We start from the raw sequence: 20,610 nt of genomic DNA, 5'->3' as shown, positions 1-20,610 counted from the left end.
TTCATTTGTAAAAACTTATCCGTACTCAGACCCAGACTTCATTCCCCCCCCCTAGGACTGACAGGAATTCAGGTCAGTAGAGTAATGACTCATCCGATAGTAGTACCTCCAGCACGAACAGTGGTAGGTACAGAAACAAGGGCAGATCAAGACCATTCAGTGGTTGGCCCACCGTAAATCCACCAATGATGGGGGGACCACCCGGCCTTTTCAATCCACATCAGCAATATCCCATGTACGGTTGGCAACCACCTTTCATGCAACCCTCTTTCCCACAAAATATGTTTAGGCCGCCTTTTTTAGGGAGAGGCAGGAGGGGAAGAGGACGAAGGAAGCCGCAAAATCAACAACAGGTTCATTGGGAAGAAGACGAGGGGGCAGTGGGACACAATACGAGGAGCAGGACCAAGGAACCCCAGGCAGGGACGAGCAGCAACAGAGCCTAGTCACAAACCTGTCGAAAAAAGAGCTCACATCGGCAGAAAAACAAGTTTTGGAAAAGGGACTGGGCTTTGTCCCGACACCCAAACTAGATAAGTTCAATCTACACTGTGAACTTGCCACTTTCTTCCGTAAACTAAGACTAAAAGCGTTCTTTGCTACTAAAAGTAACGACATACCAATTGTTGACACTAATGAGACGGGCCTACGACTCAAATCTAGTTTTACACCACCACCACACATGCTCCCTGGTGAAATAAGCACCTTTGAACAAGCGGTCTTCAACGAAATCGAGAGATTACCAGACAAGAAGCCGTTTTTCAATCTCAACAAAGATTGCAAGATTGCTTTAGAGGGTCTTAAGAACTGTGAGGACATCGTAATAAAACAAGCTGACAAGGGTGGAGGGTTGGTCATACTGGATAAAGCAATGTATCAAGCAGAATGTTTGAGACTGTTATCTGACAGGAGAAATTACCTCCCACTCCCCTCTGATCCATCTAATGACCTAAAATGTGACATCAGTTCATTGGTTAACTCAGCAGCCTGTAACAATGAGATCTCCAAAATGGAGGCAGATTACTTGACAACCACGGAAGGCAAAATTCCTTACTTTTACATCCTCCCCAAAATGCACAAAGATAAGTTCCCACCACCAGGGAGGCCCATTGTCTCTGGGATTGGTTCACTCCTGGAGCCACTATCACGATTTTGTGACTTCTTTTTCAAGACTATGGTCCAACAATCGGAAACATATCTCCAGGATACCAAAAGTCTTCTGTCATTACTTAAAACAATCCAGGTTGACGAACACACCATCCTCGTCAGCCTGGATATTGAAAGTCTCTACACCAGCATCCCTCAGGATGCGACCCTAAACGTGCTTGAGCAGTCACTCGAGAACTCAGAATGGTCCCATAGAACCCCCAAGGGGTTTATCATCGACTGCGCCACTCTAGCCCTGAAACGGAATTGTTTTGAGTTCGAGGGTACCCTGTATTTACAAACGGGCGGTACTTCTATGGGTAGTACCTTCGCTCCTAGTGTGGCAGGACTCTATGTCTACGACTTTGAGAAGAAGTTCATCCTGACCACATCCAACCCCTTCTCTAGAAACATAACACTATGGCGCAGGTACATCGACGATGTACTCCTAGTATGGAATGGACCCCAGAATGTTCTCAATGAATTTTTCTTATGGATAAATACCTGCGATGACCATCTCAGATTTACTCACTGTAGTGACACCCAGTCCTTAGTCTTTCTGGACGTTGTGATCACTATAGAGAACGGGGCCCTTGAAACCCGCACACACTACAAACCGACTGCGAAAAACAATTTACTTAGGTTTGATAGCTTCCACCCTAGGCCCCTCAGGGAAAACCTCCCTTTCGGACAATACCTCAGAATTAGGAGAAACTGTAGCAAGAGCTCTGACTTCCGCTCCCAAGCTAATGACCTGTCACTCAAATTGTCAGACAGAGGATATCCCGAAAAGATATTGGCAACTTGCAAAAAACGGGCTGCTAATCAGAACCGTGAGGCACTGTTGGAACCCAATCTGAAACAAGTGACGGACACGCCTCTTACGTGCGTCACCACATACAGTACTATCTCTAACCAGGTCACAAGGACAATCAACAAACACTGGAACATCCTGAATACAGGCAATCTAAAATGGGAAAAACCCTTGTTCTCTTTCAAGAGAGCAAGGAGTATTAACGATGCATTGGTACACACCAGACCAAAACAACCAGAAACACCAACAAGATGTACTGTCCTTAATTCATGGGGACTACCTAACATTACAGGTCATTTTCCATGCGGTGACTGTAGCGTGTGCCATCTCACCACAGCCACAAAAACACTATCCCTAGAACCTGGCAGAGAATGGTCACAAAGAAAACATACAAACTGTAACACCACTAATGCAGTATATTTAATTACCTGCCCGTGTGAACTTCGTTACATAGGGATGACAACAAGGAAAGTGAAGCAGAGGATCTGTGAGCACAGGAGCACTATTAGATGCAAAAAACAAACCACGCGTCTAACAGAACACTTTCTTCAACACAATCACACACCCAACGATATGCGTTGGACGATAATTGAATCTGTGACTGGTACTAACACACAGAAATATCTGTATGAAAAAGAACAACGCTGGATACACAGATTGTCCACCCACAAACATGGTATGAACGATTGCATACCTTGGAACTCTGTGCTGAACAAATAACCTCATTGTGCCTTGTAATTTTAACTGAATTACTGTTTTCCTCTCTGTAGCATTCCTCCTACGTGTGGAAGGTCCTATTCCATGTAAATATATTTTTAATAATCACTCTTGACTCCTTTTATTTTCTCACCTATGACTAGCCATTCACCGGCAGAAATCGACCTGTCGCTTTAAAAATTGTCTCCTCACTCCAGGCCACGCCCACTAGTCATGTGACCAGGAAGTGAGGAGTATTTAGTTGAAGCCTTGCTGCCCATTCAGTAACATCCGGGCGCCTGGGGGAAGCACCGCAGGTTTGTGGCAGGCAGTCGGTGAGCTGAGGTAAGAGTATGTAGGGAAGAGCTGGTGGCCATGCACACGTAGGCACTTAGAGTTAAGTGTTCTGACCATTGCCGCCCGTGTTTTGTGTTTCTTGTCCAACAGTAATGCAACACCGTCTGTCTCCCTTATGAGCCCATGACACGATTCGAGTAAGAATCGCGAGTGAGTCTTGAGTCGTTTCCTTTTTCCACCGTGTTCTGTTTTTAAATCATTTCCTTAGCGCACGCATGTCACAAATAGAGTTTTTTTCACGTGCGTCTTTGTCCGCTCTATAGAATCACACATCAAGTATACTCACAATTGCTGTGTAGCCGTAAGACACCCACGATTTCCACAATGATTTAGTGGGTTGATGCTAATCTCGCATAATATGGAACGAATGCTCGGTTCCAACAACCAATGGTAATTACATGGGGCGCATAACTCAGAATGAGGTGATTATATGCGCACAAATGAGAGTTCACACGGAAATGGGCACTGTTCATTCTAATTCTAAATAGATCATTTTCTGATTGCCCAGAACTGTATGTGCTTTTTTCAGGTTCATCTGTACACAGAGGACTCCTTGAACCCTTTTTACCACCTTCGCAAGTATATGTAGGTGGCACACAGACGCTCCAGGGTTGGATGCACCTTAGTGTGTGTAGACCGCCCTGTGTGTCGATAGGTCCTGACGAAAACCTGTGATTACACTCTAAGGTTGAAACATGTAGACCGTCAATATTTGGATAATACTTTAGGTCAAATTAAACCTACATTAGTATTACACTTCACCACTTTTTTAATCGTGACCCTGCTGCTCCATATTAAATTTGTTAGGGAGTACAGTAGGATTACTTTTAACTTTATTTCACTCACTCACACATGTCACTTACACGTACTGATATAATAACAAACCTGCTCCGCTGTAATCAGGCGTGGAAGCACACCCGAGTGGTATTCGACTGCTCGGGTGGACCCCGATGATGAAGCATGTCACCAACCAGGTTGGTGAGTGAGGGGTTTCATAAAAAAGCAATATTTTCTCTTTTTACTTCTCTGAGAACTCTCTAACAGACAGAAGGTCTTTACCTTCTCTCATTTAAGGATACCCCCTTCTTTGTTTATTTTGATCTCTGTGTATAGTCATAATCATGTGAATAGAATGGCAAGCCCATCCCCACAAACCAAACCCAGTGGTGGGAGAAACAGACAGCACCACTACTGTGCAAACAAATTTCTCAGCGAAGCCTGCCCAACCTGAGCATCTGCCCTGGCATCAGAGTCCAGGCAGTAATGTTTAGCAAAGGTATAGACTGACTTCCAAGTGGCAGCCCTACAGATGTCTGCAATGGGGACATTGCGCAGCAAAGCCGCTGTAGCAGCTTTACCTCTGGTAGAGTGAGCCTTAGGCTTACCCCCTAGAGTCTTGTTAGCTTTCTGGTAACACAGTTGAATACAGGACACAATCCACCTAGAGATGGACTGTTTAGAGGTAGCAAGACCAGTCCTGACCGATCCATAATTAACAAATAATTGATCTGATCTACGAATCTCCTTAGTCTTATCTAAGTAGAATTTCAACACCCTTCTCACATCGAGGGAATGAAGGGACCTCTCTGCCGGAGAGGAGGGATGCTGAAAAAACATGGGCAACGTGATCGTTTGATTCACATGGACATCGGACACCACCTTAGGAAGAAACTTTGGGTGAGTTCTAAGGACAACTTTAGATGCATGAAACACAGTATAGGGCTCTTGGCAACAAAGAGCTTGAATCTCACTCACCCTGCGAGCCGATGCTATAGCTACAAGGAAAGCTGCCTTCCAGGATAGATGCTGCAGAGAAGCCTTATAAATAGGCTTAAAAGGCACTTTCATTAGTCTAGATAGCACCACATTAAGCTCCCATGGAGGTGAAGAACACCTAATGGGTGGAAAAACCTTCTTCAAACCTTCCAGAAAATCTTTGATGACTGGGATTTGGAAAAAGGAAGTTTGTGAAGGGCATTTCCTATACGCAGTTAAAGCTGCTAGGTGAACCTTAATGGAATGAAAGTTAAAGCCTGATTGAGCCAAATGCAGTAAGTATGGGAGGATGATATCCTCCTTGCAGGATGTAGGGTCTGCACCCTTAGACGTGCACCAAATGCAGAGTCTTTTTGCCTCTTTTAATATCTCCATGCAGTTCTGAGGCAGATTTAAATGTCCATACTGCACTAGCTCAGGAGCCATGCTGCCAAACTCAACGACGAGAGGTTGGGATGCACCATCTGCCCTCCGAACTTCGTGAGAAGGTCTGGCCGACACTGGAGTCGAAGATGCGGCAGGAGAGACCGGTGTAGGAGGTTGGTGAACCACCACTGTCGAGGCCATTCCGGAGCAATGAGGATCATCCTGGCCCTGGACTGGGACAGTTTGATCAACACTGTCGGGATCAGGGGAATGGGTGGAAAAGCGTAGAGAAAGCTGTTCGACCAGTTGATCTACAGTGCATTCCCCAGCGTCCCCGGTTGGTAAAATGTGGAGGCGAAGTCTCAGCATTTGCTGTTTTCTGCGGTGGCAAACAGATCGATGTCTGGAGTGCCCCACCTTGTGAAGATGTCCCTTAACACATCGTCGTTTAAGACCCATTCGTGATTTTCTTGAACAAGCCTGCTGAGCATTATTTGCCTTTATTTTCTCTTAAGTGTCTATGCAGGATTGCAGAAGAGGACAACTTAGAAGACTATTTCGATTGCTCCGGGGTCCACTCACATGGGCGGGACTATTCACATGATTATGACTATAACAGAGATACCCCTACTACAGAACTGGAGTTACAGGTAAGAAACTACTCCTTATCTGACCTGGGGTGTCCGGGTGCAGAGGTGCTGCTCGGGTTGGTAGCCTTACATGTTACGCCATAGGAGAGGGAGGGGGCACCTAAAAACAGGCTGCACAGGGGGACAAGGCTTGGAGCTCCTAACAGGGGGCTCAGTTCACAAGGGTGCTGGGAGCAAGGCAGCACAGTCTGTTCCCTGTAACCCGGGCAGGGGCTCTTGGGTGCAGAGGGGCATGGTGGTTGTCTGTCTTGCATATTGAGGGTGCAAAATTCAGGACAGCTGGGCCACTCTGGAAGTGGGTCTTTGCGGTGCTGATGTCCCTCAACGGCTGCTCGGTCTCGGTGCTGTTGGAGTCCCAACTAGACTAAAACAGGCCTTGGTTGCTGCAAGGGGTCTGGTACCTCAGGTAGTGGTGCTGTGCTGCTCCTATTGGTCCTGGCGTTTTCTCACTTGGTGGAGAGACAGATATGACCTTCCAGAGCACATGACCTCTCCCTGGGTGGCTGTTGTGTCAATACCACCATGGAGCAGCAGTACGGTAAACCTGCCTCTGCTGTTTTGGTGCCTGCGGACTTCAGGGGAGAAGCTCCTCTACTCCAAGGGAGATTGCAGACAATTTGCGAAGGACTGGCAGTCTACTGGGGTTCTTGGTAAAGGCTCAGCTGCAGTACGTGCCGGTTTCTTCACGATTGTCGATACTGGTGCAGACAGGCAGGGTTTGGCCACAAATATCCACAGCAAGTCTTCAGTTCTCGTTTTCGCTGATCTTCTTTGTCCTCTTCTTGTGGATATGTCGAATCTTAGTTCCTGGCATCAGGGGTGCCACCTAAATACTCAATTTGGGGTGTTGGAAGGAGTGACAGGTTGTAGCCAATGGGCTACTTACCTTTAGGGTGACTACATCCCCTATGTGACCACTGCCTGTGGGAAGTGGACATAATCCTGACCTAGTGAGCCTAATTCCACCAAAAACCAAGATATTGGAATTCTAGTTTTTGTGTTCACATCAGGTAGCCCACCTTAGGGGTGGAACTAGCCTGATAGGGAACACGCCTCCTGACTAGCTAATTTTCACACCTGTCCTAGTGCCTAGAAAGCTCGGGGCAAGGGGTGGCACTTCCCCTGTTTGGGGGAAGCTTGGGTCGCATATCTAAGGTAACAGAGGCCTTTGAAGCCTCCAGACTTGATATGCTGATTACTTAGTGTAAGAAAGTACCCCTTTTTGACATGGTCACCCCCACTTTCTTGCTACATGATATGATTTTGACTGGAAGTGCTCTGGGTTTCTGCTAACCAGGTCCCCAGTGCCAGATCTCTTTCTCGAAACTGTACAATTGTTTCCCTAATGGGCAATACCTTTAGCACCCTCTATAAGTCTCTAGTAAATGGCAGCCATGGTACCTAGGAACTGAAGTACCTAAGAGGGTCCCCCAAGGGCTGCAGCACGAATTGTGCCACTCTAAGGGACCCCTCTTCAAACCCATGCAGGGCTGCCTTCACAGGCTGCATGTTTTGGTGCAGACAAAAGTGAAAACACAAGCTGACATACATTCCTGTGTGCCATGTCCCCTAACACTGCATATAGCATTTGTAAGTCACTCCTACAGCAGGCCTTATAGCTCTAAGGCAGGGTGCTTAACATTACATGTGCAGGCTTACCTGCGTGAGCAGATATGCCCCTGTGCTGGTCATTTCCATTACTGCCAGTGCAAGTGAACAGGGAAGCCATTTTAGAACATGTGCTAGACGCAGGTGAAAACAAGTTCCCCAGCTACATGATGGCTTCAAATAAACTAGGGTGTTTGGTATCAAACATCTTGCATTCACAAACCTACCCTAATTTTAGTGGTGGATTTGTGAATACATGCACACACAAGGCACCTTGCAGGTGCTCCCTGAAAACCTACCAGCCTCTTGTGTGTTGTCTGACTGATCTCTGCCAGCCTTCCACCTGAGACAAATGTTTGACTACCCAGGGTGAGGTCCTTTGCTCTCAGGAGTTCAGACACGAAACTTGCACAAGATGACCTAGTGATGGCACTCCTAGGCCAATGAGCTTCGAAGAAGCTCCCGCCTTTGAAATGTGAATCTGTTACCCCTCACAAGAGATTATGCCGACCCCTCTTAGTCCAGAGCCCTAAGGTGGCCTGACCTAATGTGGGTACACCTTTTCTGAAGTGGCCATCTTTGTGTTGGCACACTTCGGAACTCTGGGACCGGGTTATGCCCATGTCCCACATGAAGTGGTCATATATGGCCTAGCTGGCGATTGGGGGGCCATTGTGCACGAATTGCAATAGCTGGTCACGCCCACCACTGACACACAGGAAGAGGCAGTGATCTCAGTAGCTCCGAGTTGACACTACATCACCACTAATGGACCGCTACAAGTGAGGTAGCGCTTTGAAACCCCATTCGTCCTGGCAGTTCCTAGTTCCTTGAAACGCGCCACAAGCAGTTACTCATCTGCAGTCACATTTCTGGGCCTTGGGTCACGGGCAATCTCTCTATCCCTCCGTCAAGTTATTTTGTCCTCATTTTGTTGTACCCTCCTCCCAATGTTCATTGTTACTTCACATAGCACATATTGATGTTCCCATTCACAACACATTAGTGGTGCAACCATCTACTTATCTACCTAGGTGGTCCAATTGGGTTCTTATTTGGGTCATGTCATACCAGCTCTACTCTGCTTCCGCCATCACGGATATTAACACTAGGTAGGTTATACTAATGCTCGACTGCTGGTCATTTGATATGGTCGTTTGATTGATGTGCTGTATTTTTGAAAGTATAAATGCCAATAAAAAGATTTTTAAAAAAATAAAAAATGAAGGGGTCATATAGGGGACGTAGTGACTCTAAGGGTCTGTAGCCCTTTGGCTACCACCCTACGCTCCTGAGCCCCCTGTTGGTTCAACCCGACTGGTCTCCAAGTCCAAGCCTGCAGCCTCTTTACGTGAAGATCGATCCCCATAGAGTAACATTGGGCACCCGATGCTGTTTTGCATCTCTGCTCCCGGCTGCCCTAGTGCCGCTGGTGGTGTTCTGCTGGTGCTGCCTTGGACCTTGCCCACCACTCACTGTGACTCCTGGAGAAGTCGCTGTACTGTACCTGAATGCCGCATTGACTTTTCCTCCCATAGGATAACATTGCAGCTTCTAAAAAGTGCTGTAAGTGTAGACTTTCTGAACTGAAAATAATTCCTATTTAAAAATGTACTTACCTGAACGAATTGCTTCTGGTGCCTAAACATATATAAAGATATATGTTATTTTTATACATTGGTGTGGATCTGCTTATTGAGTTGTGTGCCTCATTTATTGACCAGTATGTGTATTTTCAAATATCTTTCACTCTTCTGTGATAAGCCTAAGGCTGCTTCACCACACTTCTCCTTAGAAGAGCACCTTGGGATTGCCTTACCAAGTCCCTGTCTACTTATAAGGGAGCCCCTGGACTCTTTGCATGATATGTCTAAATTTGATATATCTTATAAAGAGCCAGCTTCCTACACTTAGCCATCCTGCTTGGATGAGGTGACAACACCTCTGGCCTGAGCAGGCATTGTTTCTGCAATCCGAGAGCGTGGGCTCGGCTCTAACCTGCAAGGGGTCAGAAACCTGTCTGTGGTGGCAGGCTGGTCAGCCAGTATGCTAAAGATTGGTAGGTTTTCAGGGGCCACTTCTAAGGTGCCTCCTGGGTGCATGTATAAATAAATCCATCACTGAAATCAGTGTGAGCTTATTAATATGAGATGTTTGATACCAAACATCTTTAGTTTCAGTGAAGCCATCATGTAGCTGGGGAACTCATAAACACCAATGCCCAGTACATGTACTCAAGATGTCTTCCCTGTTCACTGGTAATGTCCAAGAATCGACATGGGCATCACAGAGGCATATCTGATCATGCAGCTATGTCCTCACATGTAATATAATGCACCCTGCCTTAGGGCTGTAAGACCTGCTGTAGGGGTGACTTACATATATTGCAGGCATTGTCTGTAGGCATGGCACGTGGGATGTGTGCCATGTTGTGTCTTTACTTCTGTTTGAACCATGTCACGCAGCCTGCAGTGGCAGTTTGCATGAGTATGATGAGGGGTCCCTTAGGGTGGCACAATACTTGCTGCAGTCCTTAGGGACCCTCTTTAGCCTTGTTGCCCTAGTTACCAGGGCTACCATTCACTAGGGACATACAAGGGGTGCTAAAGGTATTGTCAATTGGGGGAACAATTGTACAGTTTTTAGGGAAAGAGGTCTGGCACTGGGGACCAAGAAAGCAGGAACCCTGTGCACTTCGGTCAAAATTGCATCAAAAACCAGACAAAAAGTAGGGGTAACCATGTCCAAATGGGGCACTTTCCTACAAAGCCTTTTTCAAAGTCAAGAAATCTTATGTCTGTGACGGCTGTATTTAGCTTTCACAGCTCTGGGCTGCACACTTAAGTACCAAGGTGGTGGAAAAGCTGCTTCTATTCTACAACCATGAGATTTTTCATGACACTTCCTCTCCATGCTTTCAGGCAATAACATGTCTCTGGCTCTTAAAAATAACCTGTGCTACTGGCAAGTAGAATGCAATTTTTGCCAACTCTCTGACACTACCTGTAGGCTGTACACAAGCTCACAGACAACTTGCAAACCCTCTTTCATACGTTGGACAGTTGTACGAGCGAAGTGGACTCATCTCTCCCAGTTGTACTTGTTTGAATGAAGTGCTGTTCTCTTTATTCAACAGACCTGCTGTATACACAAACTTCCTAGCATGCCTCTCCCTCCCTGCAGCTACAACAGAGTGTAACTAAACATGCAAGGTTTTGGAAAGCGGACTGTTATGTTTTGAATACATGTATAAAGTTAAACTGTCCATTACTACTGGAAATGAGCCTTGTTGTGCTACAGTGTGGCTTCTTTGTAGCCTGGCCTCTTTCTGCTGTTCCTCATCCATCTTCCCTGTCCTCTCTTCATTCCTTGACTTTTACTCCTCATCTGTATTCTAATTTGGGAGTCCATTACCATCCCCCATAACGTTCTTTTTTTAGCCTTTTGTCCCTCCTCTGTGTTCAACTTTTTTTGGCACAATTCTGTTGCATGGTCCAGCCCTGAGGTGTTTGACCATTTGACAGTATTAAATCCTGTAAAAACAAAGGTCAAAATCGATGCAGTTGACATAAGCAAGTACTAAAACTACCCTGGTTTAAAGCAGGAGGGAGAAAATATTTAAACATTTAAATTCCACCAAGAAAACTGATTAAAAGTGGGTTAGACACAGCCTTGTACGGAAATGAAAGAATGGGATCCTTTCATCGATCTGGTGAGAGAACCTAATGGTTGGATTTCTTCTAGCTAGCTTGATGTGAAAATCGCGGATATGGACACCCACTATTGTTTGTCACCTCTTATCTTATGTAACAAATCTACCATTCTTCTGACTTAGGACAGTGTATGTTGCTGACATAGGTAGTCTGTTTGAATGTCACCATAGCCAGTGAATGTGTAGATGGGGACAACCTCAGAAATCCTACTAGATGTAGAAGAACAGTTAAGAATATAATTGATTTGTTTTTATGAGTTATGTATTGACTACTTCGAGCACCCCTATTACAGTTATCCTCTATGCCTTGGAATGAACATCAGCTATTGCTGTTTTTTATGGATTGGTCCATTGGGCATAATGAAAACGGACAATAAAGCATGTAGTCCTCTGTGGTATCAGTGTGTATGGAACATACATGCTGTTTTTGGTTGTGATTTGTTGTTGTGGGAGTGTTTTGAGAAAAATAACTCAACCTGTCATGGTTTGATCAGAGCATGCCAAAGATCATAACAAAGATATCTAAACAATCAAGGTCTCAAACCAATCAAAAGGTGAGTAAAAGAGGGAGAAGTACATGTCTTTAAGGTTCTATCAGTAAAGCTTTTTTACCTTCCCTATGAGAAAACGGATGCGTTTGAGATGTAGCTCTTACTAGAACTACCAAGTTAACTACATCAGAAATAAATGATTCAAATGTGCATTGTTAGATAATAGAGTGAAACCAAGTTCTGAAAGAGCACCACCGAAGCACTGAATAAATAAAACTAAGGAGTCTTGTGTCCACTGTAACAGGGAAACCCATATCCTTAGATAAAAACGTCACCCCTCACCCAATCAATCTGATTAATTAGCCATTTATACGAATATCTCCAAACTAGATCCAAGGGTAATCTCTCGCACTGAAAGTCTGCAAAAGATTACTTGGACAGATTTTTCCATCCAACGGTTTCTAAACAACATGAGAGAGCAAGAAACTCAAAGGCACTAATCCTAGATGGGTTTACCCATGTCAGTGATCTAAAACAACCATGGAGTAGACAGAATTACTGTACCTGTATTAAAAATGTGCTCGTTCATCAACTATTACGCCCGGCTTCACTGGGCGTGTAATAGTATATAGCTTCAAAAAGGGCCCTAAAATGAATCATAAAGTTGTAGAAGGATCACATTATTAGGCATGTCTGGTGAACTGTTTGTTGTGCATCTTCTTACTCATTTAAAAACAGTGGATTAAACAAAAAATCTGATTCCAGTTGAATGAGGTTATTTGTTTAATGGAACAGTCTAGCTTTATTCTTTAAATTACTAGCTTTGTTAACTGAGAAATATGTTCTTCAAAGAAAGTAGCGACTGCATGCTTTTATGGACCTCCCAGATGCCTTTGATAAGATAGACTGCAAAAAGTCCATACAGTACCCCACCTGGTTATTAATCCATATTAATCTAAAAGAAACACAACATACACATTAATCCAGTGTGTTTGAGTATTAATCAAGTCGTTATTTAAAAACAAACTTTATATCACAATTATGTTTTTCAGTTTTTGACAATCTTATCTTTCCCAGTACAGACAACAGAAATACATAAATTAATAAACACAAATTACAAGACAAAAATCAAAATAAATGTGAAGTTGAAAAGGACATGATCGCGGACTAATGTCCAGTGCAATCTCAATCAATAGCGGACTGCTAAGTTTTCATTTTTTCATGTGAACATTCATAAACTTTTACATGAAACCAAAACCTTACTAGTCCTACAGTATGGAATAACATGTTTACTCTCACTTAATGTCAAGCTGCTGAATGGAAAATATGGAAGCAGTTTCCGTCCCCATGTCGAGGGCTTTCAATAGAAGCATTACGCTCAGAGTTGGGTGTGAGGGGAGTGGCAGCACAGGAGCATCCACCAATACTCAGGTGTTTGGTATTACTTATTCCATGCGAAGTCAAATTCCTCAAAGGTTTATATATTCTGAATTGAAATGAGTAGCAGGAAAAGCTTAAAGTTAAACTCAATAGCCATATGATGCAAATCCCTGCAGTACGGTTGAAAAACTATTTAATTCAAGACAGTCATGTCCTGGAACAAATGCAGTTTTATTTGAGAGCTGCTGAAATTTTTTTTTTTTAATTTCTCAATGGTTCCGTTAGTGTAATAAATTTCTCTGGAGACTGATAACGCAAAAGTTGTTTCCCACAATAAATGTTTCCTGCTATTTAAAATCGACATGAAAAGAAAAGGATTTTTTTAACAGTCTGTGTTCTTATTTGAAAGTTGCTCAAAGGAAACATTTGTGACCCATATTTTTAAATAAACTTATATATGCGGCACAGTCTGCAATAAAAAAAATTCCTTCACTTCAAGTGTAAATATCTGCTATTGATTGTATAGTTTTTAGAGCCTTTAATGATTCTATTTAAATATGTTGTGTGTTGTAAAAGCCCACTTTTTTGTGGAACTGGGATACTAAAAAAACAAAATGTAAAAAGAATGAAACACTGATGTTTTTCAGTTTTTGCCTACATTGCAAATACTTTAGAATCATAGTAATGGTTCAAAGAATTCCTAAAATGCAGTGTAGAAAGATTCTTCTGCTTGCATAATTTCGCTACTCCTTATGTTAGGGTAGAAAGAGTATGCGAAGGCTTAGATCCCGATAACATCTGTTTGCAGGCCAGATGTTCCTGACTCTTACTTCTTTTACTTTTTCTGCCCTCTGTATTTTTACTGTTTTTAATACTGTTCCGCACCCCGTTCTGTTGCGTTACTTCCTTTTTTGTCCTCCCTCTTTCTCTGAATATTTTTCTCTTCCTCTTCTTACCTAGTATTTTCCTCTTTGCTATGTTTGCTCCTCCTATAATCCTCTACTTTTCCATCATCTACTCTCCAACCTGTTCCTTTTTGTTTTCTTTTCCCCTTCCCCCCTATCTTCCTCTTCTCTCTTCTCTCTTCCTATCCCATTTTCTCATCTCAGATTCATCTTACTCGTCTAGCTTATTCTCCTCTTTATTCACATCCTCTCAATTCACATCCTCTCTTCTCACCCTCATTTCTGTTCTATTATCCCATCTTACCATACCTCTGTGCAACCAGGCTAGTTTTAAAGCCCCGCAATGGCATCACAAGTTATTATGCTGTTGGTAATGTATTACTCTTCACTCCTGCAGCCTGTGGATCTCTGACACGTACCCTGGACAGTGGCATTGGGACTTTCCCACCACCTGATTACTGCAATGGAACACCTAATCGGAGTGTGCCACGTTTGAAAACTAATGTGGATGTAGCCCCCATCATGCCTGTGGGAGGTCCACCAGCACCTTTCAAAGTGCCACGGAAAGCAAGGACACTAGAGCGAGAAGTGCCCAGCATCGAGGAGACATTTCTGCCTGGGCAACACCACAGTGTTCCTGCCTTCCATGCATTGCTGTCCACGCAGGAACCCAGTGGGGGACCACGTGCTCGCCGCACAGGCAAAGGTTTGTTTGTATATGCATGGGTGCATGTTTGCCTTCATGCCGCTGTTTGTGTATGTGCAATATTGGGTTTTTTCAAAAGTGCATACAGGCTGTTTCTCATGTTTTTTCTCCTTTTTGCTGTGTATGTGTCTGGTAGATTGCTTACATGTGTGATAGCTTGACTGCATATGTGTCAGGGCGTGTGTATTGGGATCTGTATGTCGGAATGTCTGTCTTTTGGTGCATCTTACGTGCAGGCTTTAAATCTTTTTGTTGTTTGCATCATTGCATGTATAAAGGCATGCTAAACCCGCTTTCTCTGTTAACCTTCCTGGATTAGGAGATGTGTAGCCCACCTATGTATAAATGCATTCTCAAAGTAGACCCCAAGGTGTGTGTAATCTATCCACCATAGAATAGTGCATGGTTGCAGAATTTTAGAAAATGTGTAGTGCTTTTGTAGAGATCATTGCAGTGGATTGTTCCTTACTAACCCTCATGTACTAAATCGAAGTTGGTGCAGGAAACTGACAAAAATTCTCAGGGTGTAACCCTCAAATGTACAGACTGTTGAGACAGTAGAGGGGTACCGGTTCTCAAGAGGTATCTAACCTTCATGTACATACTGTTGACTGGGTAGGCAGCTACTCAAGAACAATACTATGCAGTTTTTCTCTAACGTAACGTGTGCCAGTGACATGATCATATTGTGAATGTAGGGAGTTGTCTGTCTCACAACCTTAGGCGGAAAGGGTGTGCATAAAGCGGGGCTACCTATTCTTCATGTTAGTGTCATTCCCAGCCAATAGCGTGTCCCTTTCTAAATTTTAGTGCTTTCTTATGCCTTGTCAGATTTCACTTTGAGGCAATATATTCTTGTCGTTCCTCAGACTGTTTTCAGTTCCGTGTGTGCCATTTTGAGGTTATCTAAGAGAATGTCCTGATCCTCCTTTCTTTGAATCCACACTATGGCGATTGAAGGTTACATGTGTGGATAGTCGTGGGTGGCAGAATAGTTTGGCTTAATGCATGAATTAGTGTGTGTCATAGTCTGAAAGCCTGTGAGGCGGTAAGGAAGGCAGTTCTTTTGGTCTTTGTGGATGTATATATTTTTTTGTTTTAGCTATAATAGTGTCTGCCTTGTCATTGTCCTTTTGAAGTTCCCTGCTTGTGAAGTTATTGTGGGGAGAGGACTAAAGAGATCATGTCAAAGTGGAAGAGGGAAGTTAGAATTTTGGAGAGGAGATATCATGTAGAGGTTGTTGCATTCTTGGGAGAGCAGTGCAGCTTGTGATAGTGGGGTAGAGAATATGGCATACTAAGCCAATCACATTGGCATGGTTCTTTGATTATATGGACGTCTGTATAGCACTATGCTACTGTGGGAAGCTGCAGCTCCTGGTTCCAGCATGGGTTGGCTGTGCCTACTGCACTCAGAAGCTTGGCTGCACCTCCTGGTCCCAGCCCGGGCACGGCTGCACCTCTTGGTCCCAGCACGGATTTCAACTGTGCGATTCTCATTTTGGTCATCAGTGTCTCCTTGGAGATGTGTAGTTGTCTCATGTACAGATACTCTCCTGTATCGCAGACCTCACCAGGCGATTGGGGTGTCATAGTCCCTCAGATGTGTAGTCCTGTCACGTACATACTCCTTGTAGATGGTACTACAAGTAGACTTGCAATGTTGTAAGAGACAGCAGACACCTGTGATGGAGAATAACTATCAGAAACTCTATAACCCTTTCATGTGCAGACTCCTTTGGCGGGTGAAGGTGTGCAGTCTCTCAGTGTAACTCTCATATTCGGACTATTACAGAGGGGACAGGTGCTCTTGAGTCCTGTGACCCTCACTGGAATAAGGTGCAGGAAGGTCTTCTGGAGTGTGCATCCCCCTCATTGGGTTGTTGCAGAGTGAGCAGACCCACAGGAGCTGTGTATTCCTTTTTACGTTTTTGTCCCAGGCTTCCAGAGGGGAAGGTTGCAAACTCTCAGGAGGTGTGTACCTTCTCACACATAGACTCTTGAAAGGGACAATTGCAGGCTTTCTACAGATACATAACCTTGTATACAAAGCCCAGTGGATGGATACGAAAGGCAAAGGCCCTCCAATAACATGTAATGTTGTCCCATTTTTGTGGCAGACTCCTGCATCAGTCCAGGTCCAAGAAAACAGCAGAGCAAGAATTGGACCTTTCCCAATGCGAAGGCACCTGTGGGCTCAACAGAAGTTTTCCTGTCCAGCAGCCGGGAGCAGGTATCCGTGAGGGTGAGTAGCACTGTGGAGGTGACTGGTGTGTTTTAACTTAATTTGCAGAAGTATTATAATGCAATAATAGTATTCCTTGGATGTTGAGTACTTAGATTATTGGGATTTTGGGAGAACAGGAAATCATTTAAGAAGTGTTCGGTGTTGACCAGGGTTTATGTAGAATCAGCTACTTGGCAATCTAACTGATTGTACTTGAATTGAAATTCCAATTTTTCAATGAGCTAAATGCCCTAAAGATTTGTCTTGAATTGCTCTCCGGTGGACGGTACTTACCTAAAGATACAAATTCTAGTCTCCTCTCTATTCATCTAGGTTTTGTGCTTTCTGCAGGCTGTCGACATACAAGGACCACGTCCCAATCATTCGACTTGTCTAAACTGTGACATGGGTGTTGGAGACATTTCACACTGGAACAGGGATGTTGCCAACACTCAGCATAGGGAGAATGTTTCTCACCTCCTATTTGGCACCAGGGAAATACCTGAATTAGTGTCCTGAAGCATAGCTCAACATGTGATAACTGTCCTTTTTAGCCCTTAAGGGTCAACACATTCATTGCAGTTTGTCTGATGGAGTAGCTATTCATTGTGGTTCAGATGACTGCAGCCCTGTCATTCCAAACTGCAGGAGCAGTGCAAACTGCTCAAACTCAACTTTGCTCTCACTGTACGAAAGTGCTCCTTTTTGAAATGATCACCCCCACTTTTTGCCTGGTATCTGATGCAATTTCGACAGAAGTGCACTGGGTTCCTGCTATACTGGTCCCCAGTGCCAGATCTTTCCCTAAAACTGTGCAATTGTACCCCTAATCGGCAATACCTTTAGCCCCCCCCTGTATGTCCCTAGTAAATGGTAGCCCTGGTACCTAGGGCAGGGAGGCTAAAGAGGGTCCCTAAGGGCTGCAGCATATATTATGCCACACTAAGAGACCCCTCAGCACCAAATTACCGTTGCAAGCTTCGTGCCATGGTGATGGCAAAAGTGAACGTGCAACATAACACACTTCATGTGTGCCATGCCGTATAGGTAAGTCACCCCAACAGGAGAAGGCCTTGGAACCCTAAGGCAGGGTGCACTATACCACATGTGTGGACATATCTGCATGAGCAGATATGCCCCTGTCATGTCTAAGGTCGAGTAAACATGCCAGCAAGGGATTTATTTATGGAAATTCTTGATGATTCAAAGAACTGTATCAGTGAAGCCTTAAAAAGTGACTTCAGACAAACTAATTGAATAAGAGCACATTTACTTGAGATGGAGTATGAATAGTCTCAGAAATCTAATTTAGTAATGCAGCCAAAGCTTAATTAACTTGGACTAGCCAAAGGTGCTTCAAGAAAGTAAGACCACTGACACCCCTTGTTTGTCCTACGGGTGATGTCAGGCCGTATGGCAAAACCAATTTGCTAATTCAGTTGCTTCGCTGATTCGGGATACCATCCTTGATCGGGTTTCCAAGTTAATTAAGCTTTGGCTGCATTATTATATTAGATTTCGGAGACTAGTCCTACTCCAGCTCAAGTAAATGTGCTCCTATGAATTAAACTAGGGTCTTCATTCTACATACGTATATTTTGTCCTGAAGATGGTCTTATAGATGAAATCATGAGCTAGCAAGAAGATGGAGACGGTGGTGAAAAAAATGGAACCGTGAGTCGCCATCCAATGGCACATTGCTAACTATAACGCCCTCATGAACAGATCTGGCCACCAGCAATGGGACGAATAGAAGGAGCTAATGCAGCACTTCACATAGCAGTGCCAACGCAGGGAAAATCTAAAAAGGGATAGCAATTTCCAACACGTCCCTGAGTTCTGCCATAGATCTGGTAGAAAGTGATGCAAGAGCACTACCTTAGAGTGGCATGCATGGCTCAAGGTCTAAGGATTCAAGCGGGAGGTACAAGAAGCAATGCTAAGCATGCCCTTAACAGGCAAAAACCATTTTGGTCCAGCAGTGTACGGCTCACTGCAGAAGATGAAAAAAGACCATAAAACACCATAGCCATGGGGACCCTCCAATTCAGTGTAACTTTCAGGGGAGTATCAATGCAAAGGAGAATACTGTCAGTAAAGGAAGGATCACAACTGGTAACACCACCTGTCAAATTTGTGCCACAACCCAGCTCTCAAAGTCCACCATCTTAGTGGCAACACCCGAGCACACCAAGACAGTCCTTTTGACGTACAGCCAGGGCGAGGAGTGCCACTTATCGAGGAGCGGGCCATCAAACCACGTGGCTTGCCACAGGTGATATATTCTCTCTCTCTCTCTCTCTCTCTCTCTCTCTCTCTCTCTCTCTCTCTCTCTCTCTCGCTCTCGCTCGCTCGCTCTCGCTCTCTCGTTTGAATGGAAAACGATCACATCCGACAAGTGGATTTTAAACATCATACAACATGCCTATTACATAGATCTTTTTAAAACCCCATCTAACAAGACCAGAAAATAAGGTTGTGCAACAAAAAGAAGATTGTGTGGCAAGAGAGCTAAGCAGACATGAAATAGAAAAGGTTCCAAATGGACAGGATAACCAAAGGGCCCATTCAGTATATTTTCGGGTACCAAAACCAGAGAACCTCCCCTAGTACCATTCCAGACCTGCACGCCTTGAATAGATTCATAAATACGCAACGGTTCAAAATGGTCATCCTGCAGGACGTCTTTCACCTGCGCAAGGAAGGCTACATGGCCACCATAGACCTGAGGACCGACAACCCGCACAGGCTGATGAACAACAGACACAATATGTTCTCAAGGTTAGTCGTGGAGAAGGTACACTCCCAGTTCAGGGTCCTGCCTATTGGTATACTATCTACCCCAAGAATATTTACAAAGTGCCTAGCTGCAGTTGCAGCACACTAGAGAAGACTGGGGATATAGGTCTATCCATACCTAGATGGCTGCCGGTAAAGGCAAGATCATTCACTGAGCTGCAGGACAGCATAAACACAGTCATACAAACGCCACAGATTGGGGTTCTCCCAAAATGTGGAGATATTGCCACCACTGACAATGATGAAAGACATTCTTGGGAACAAGACTAAACTCTGTAAGCGAAGGCCTTTATAGGCCCCAGAAGAATCCTGGCACTCAAAGCGCAAACTTGCATTTACCTAAGGGGACAGTCCTCTGACAGTGAGGACAGTGGGGAAACTAATGGCCATGATGGCACTGTACATACTCTTAATAGCACATGCAAGGTTACGCATAAGACCACTGCAGGAATGGCTGCAGTGCTAATGGTCACAGGCAGCCAGGAGTTGGGGGGGATCTAGTAGTTGTCAGGGATAAAGTACAGCGGAAGATAAGGTTGTGAAGCAAAGGAAACATAACAGTATGTAGACCTTCCAAGCTACCAATCTCTGTGACCATCACAACTGATGCATTCCACACCAGTTGGGTGGTCGGGGTAGGGGCACACATGAGGAAACAAGGTGCCTATGGAGCCCACAGGAGGCAGTAAAGAACCCAAACATACTGGAACTAAAGACTGTCTTCTTGGCCTTAAAGGCCCTCCAGAGTCCTGTCAAGAGAAGAACAGTCCTGGTACAGACAGACAAAACAACTACGATGTTCTGCCTCATCAAAGAGCGGGAACAAGGTTACGCACACTGTCCAAATTAGCACAGGACATATAGAGAGATGGGTCATCCAGAGAAGGATAACATTACTAGCCGTCTACCTACCAAGAGTACCAAACACGGAGGCAAACAGGTTAAGCAGAAAAAACACCTTGCGTGAATGGGAGTTT

General features: G+C 44.4%; 1 protein-coding gene across 2 annotated transcripts in view; it reads left to right on the top strand.

The window, feature by feature from the left end:
* The window catches only part of NCKAP5L (NCK associated protein 5 like), a 248,218-nt gene that overhangs the window by 215,502 nt on the left and 12,106 nt on the right, over nt 1-20,610 (top strand). For both annotated transcript variants that reach the window (XM_085600386.1, XM_085600385.1), the window contains exons 10-11: nt 14,299-14,607; nt 16,728-16,852. In XM_085600386.1, coding sequence (XP_085456512.1) covers nt 14,299-14,607; nt 16,728-16,852 — 434 coding nt within the window. The remainder of the gene's footprint in view (nt 1-14,298; nt 14,608-16,727; nt 16,853-20,610) is intronic.

Source organism: Triturus cristatus, chromosome 4_2, assembly GCF_964204655.1.
Source record: "Triturus cristatus chromosome 4_2, aTriCri1.1, whole genome shotgun sequence".
Classification (NCBI taxonomy): domain Eukaryota; kingdom Metazoa; phylum Chordata; class Amphibia; order Caudata; family Salamandridae; genus Triturus; species Triturus cristatus.
Note: the sequence above shows the minus strand (reverse complement) of the source record. Positions and strands in the feature narration are given on the sequence as shown.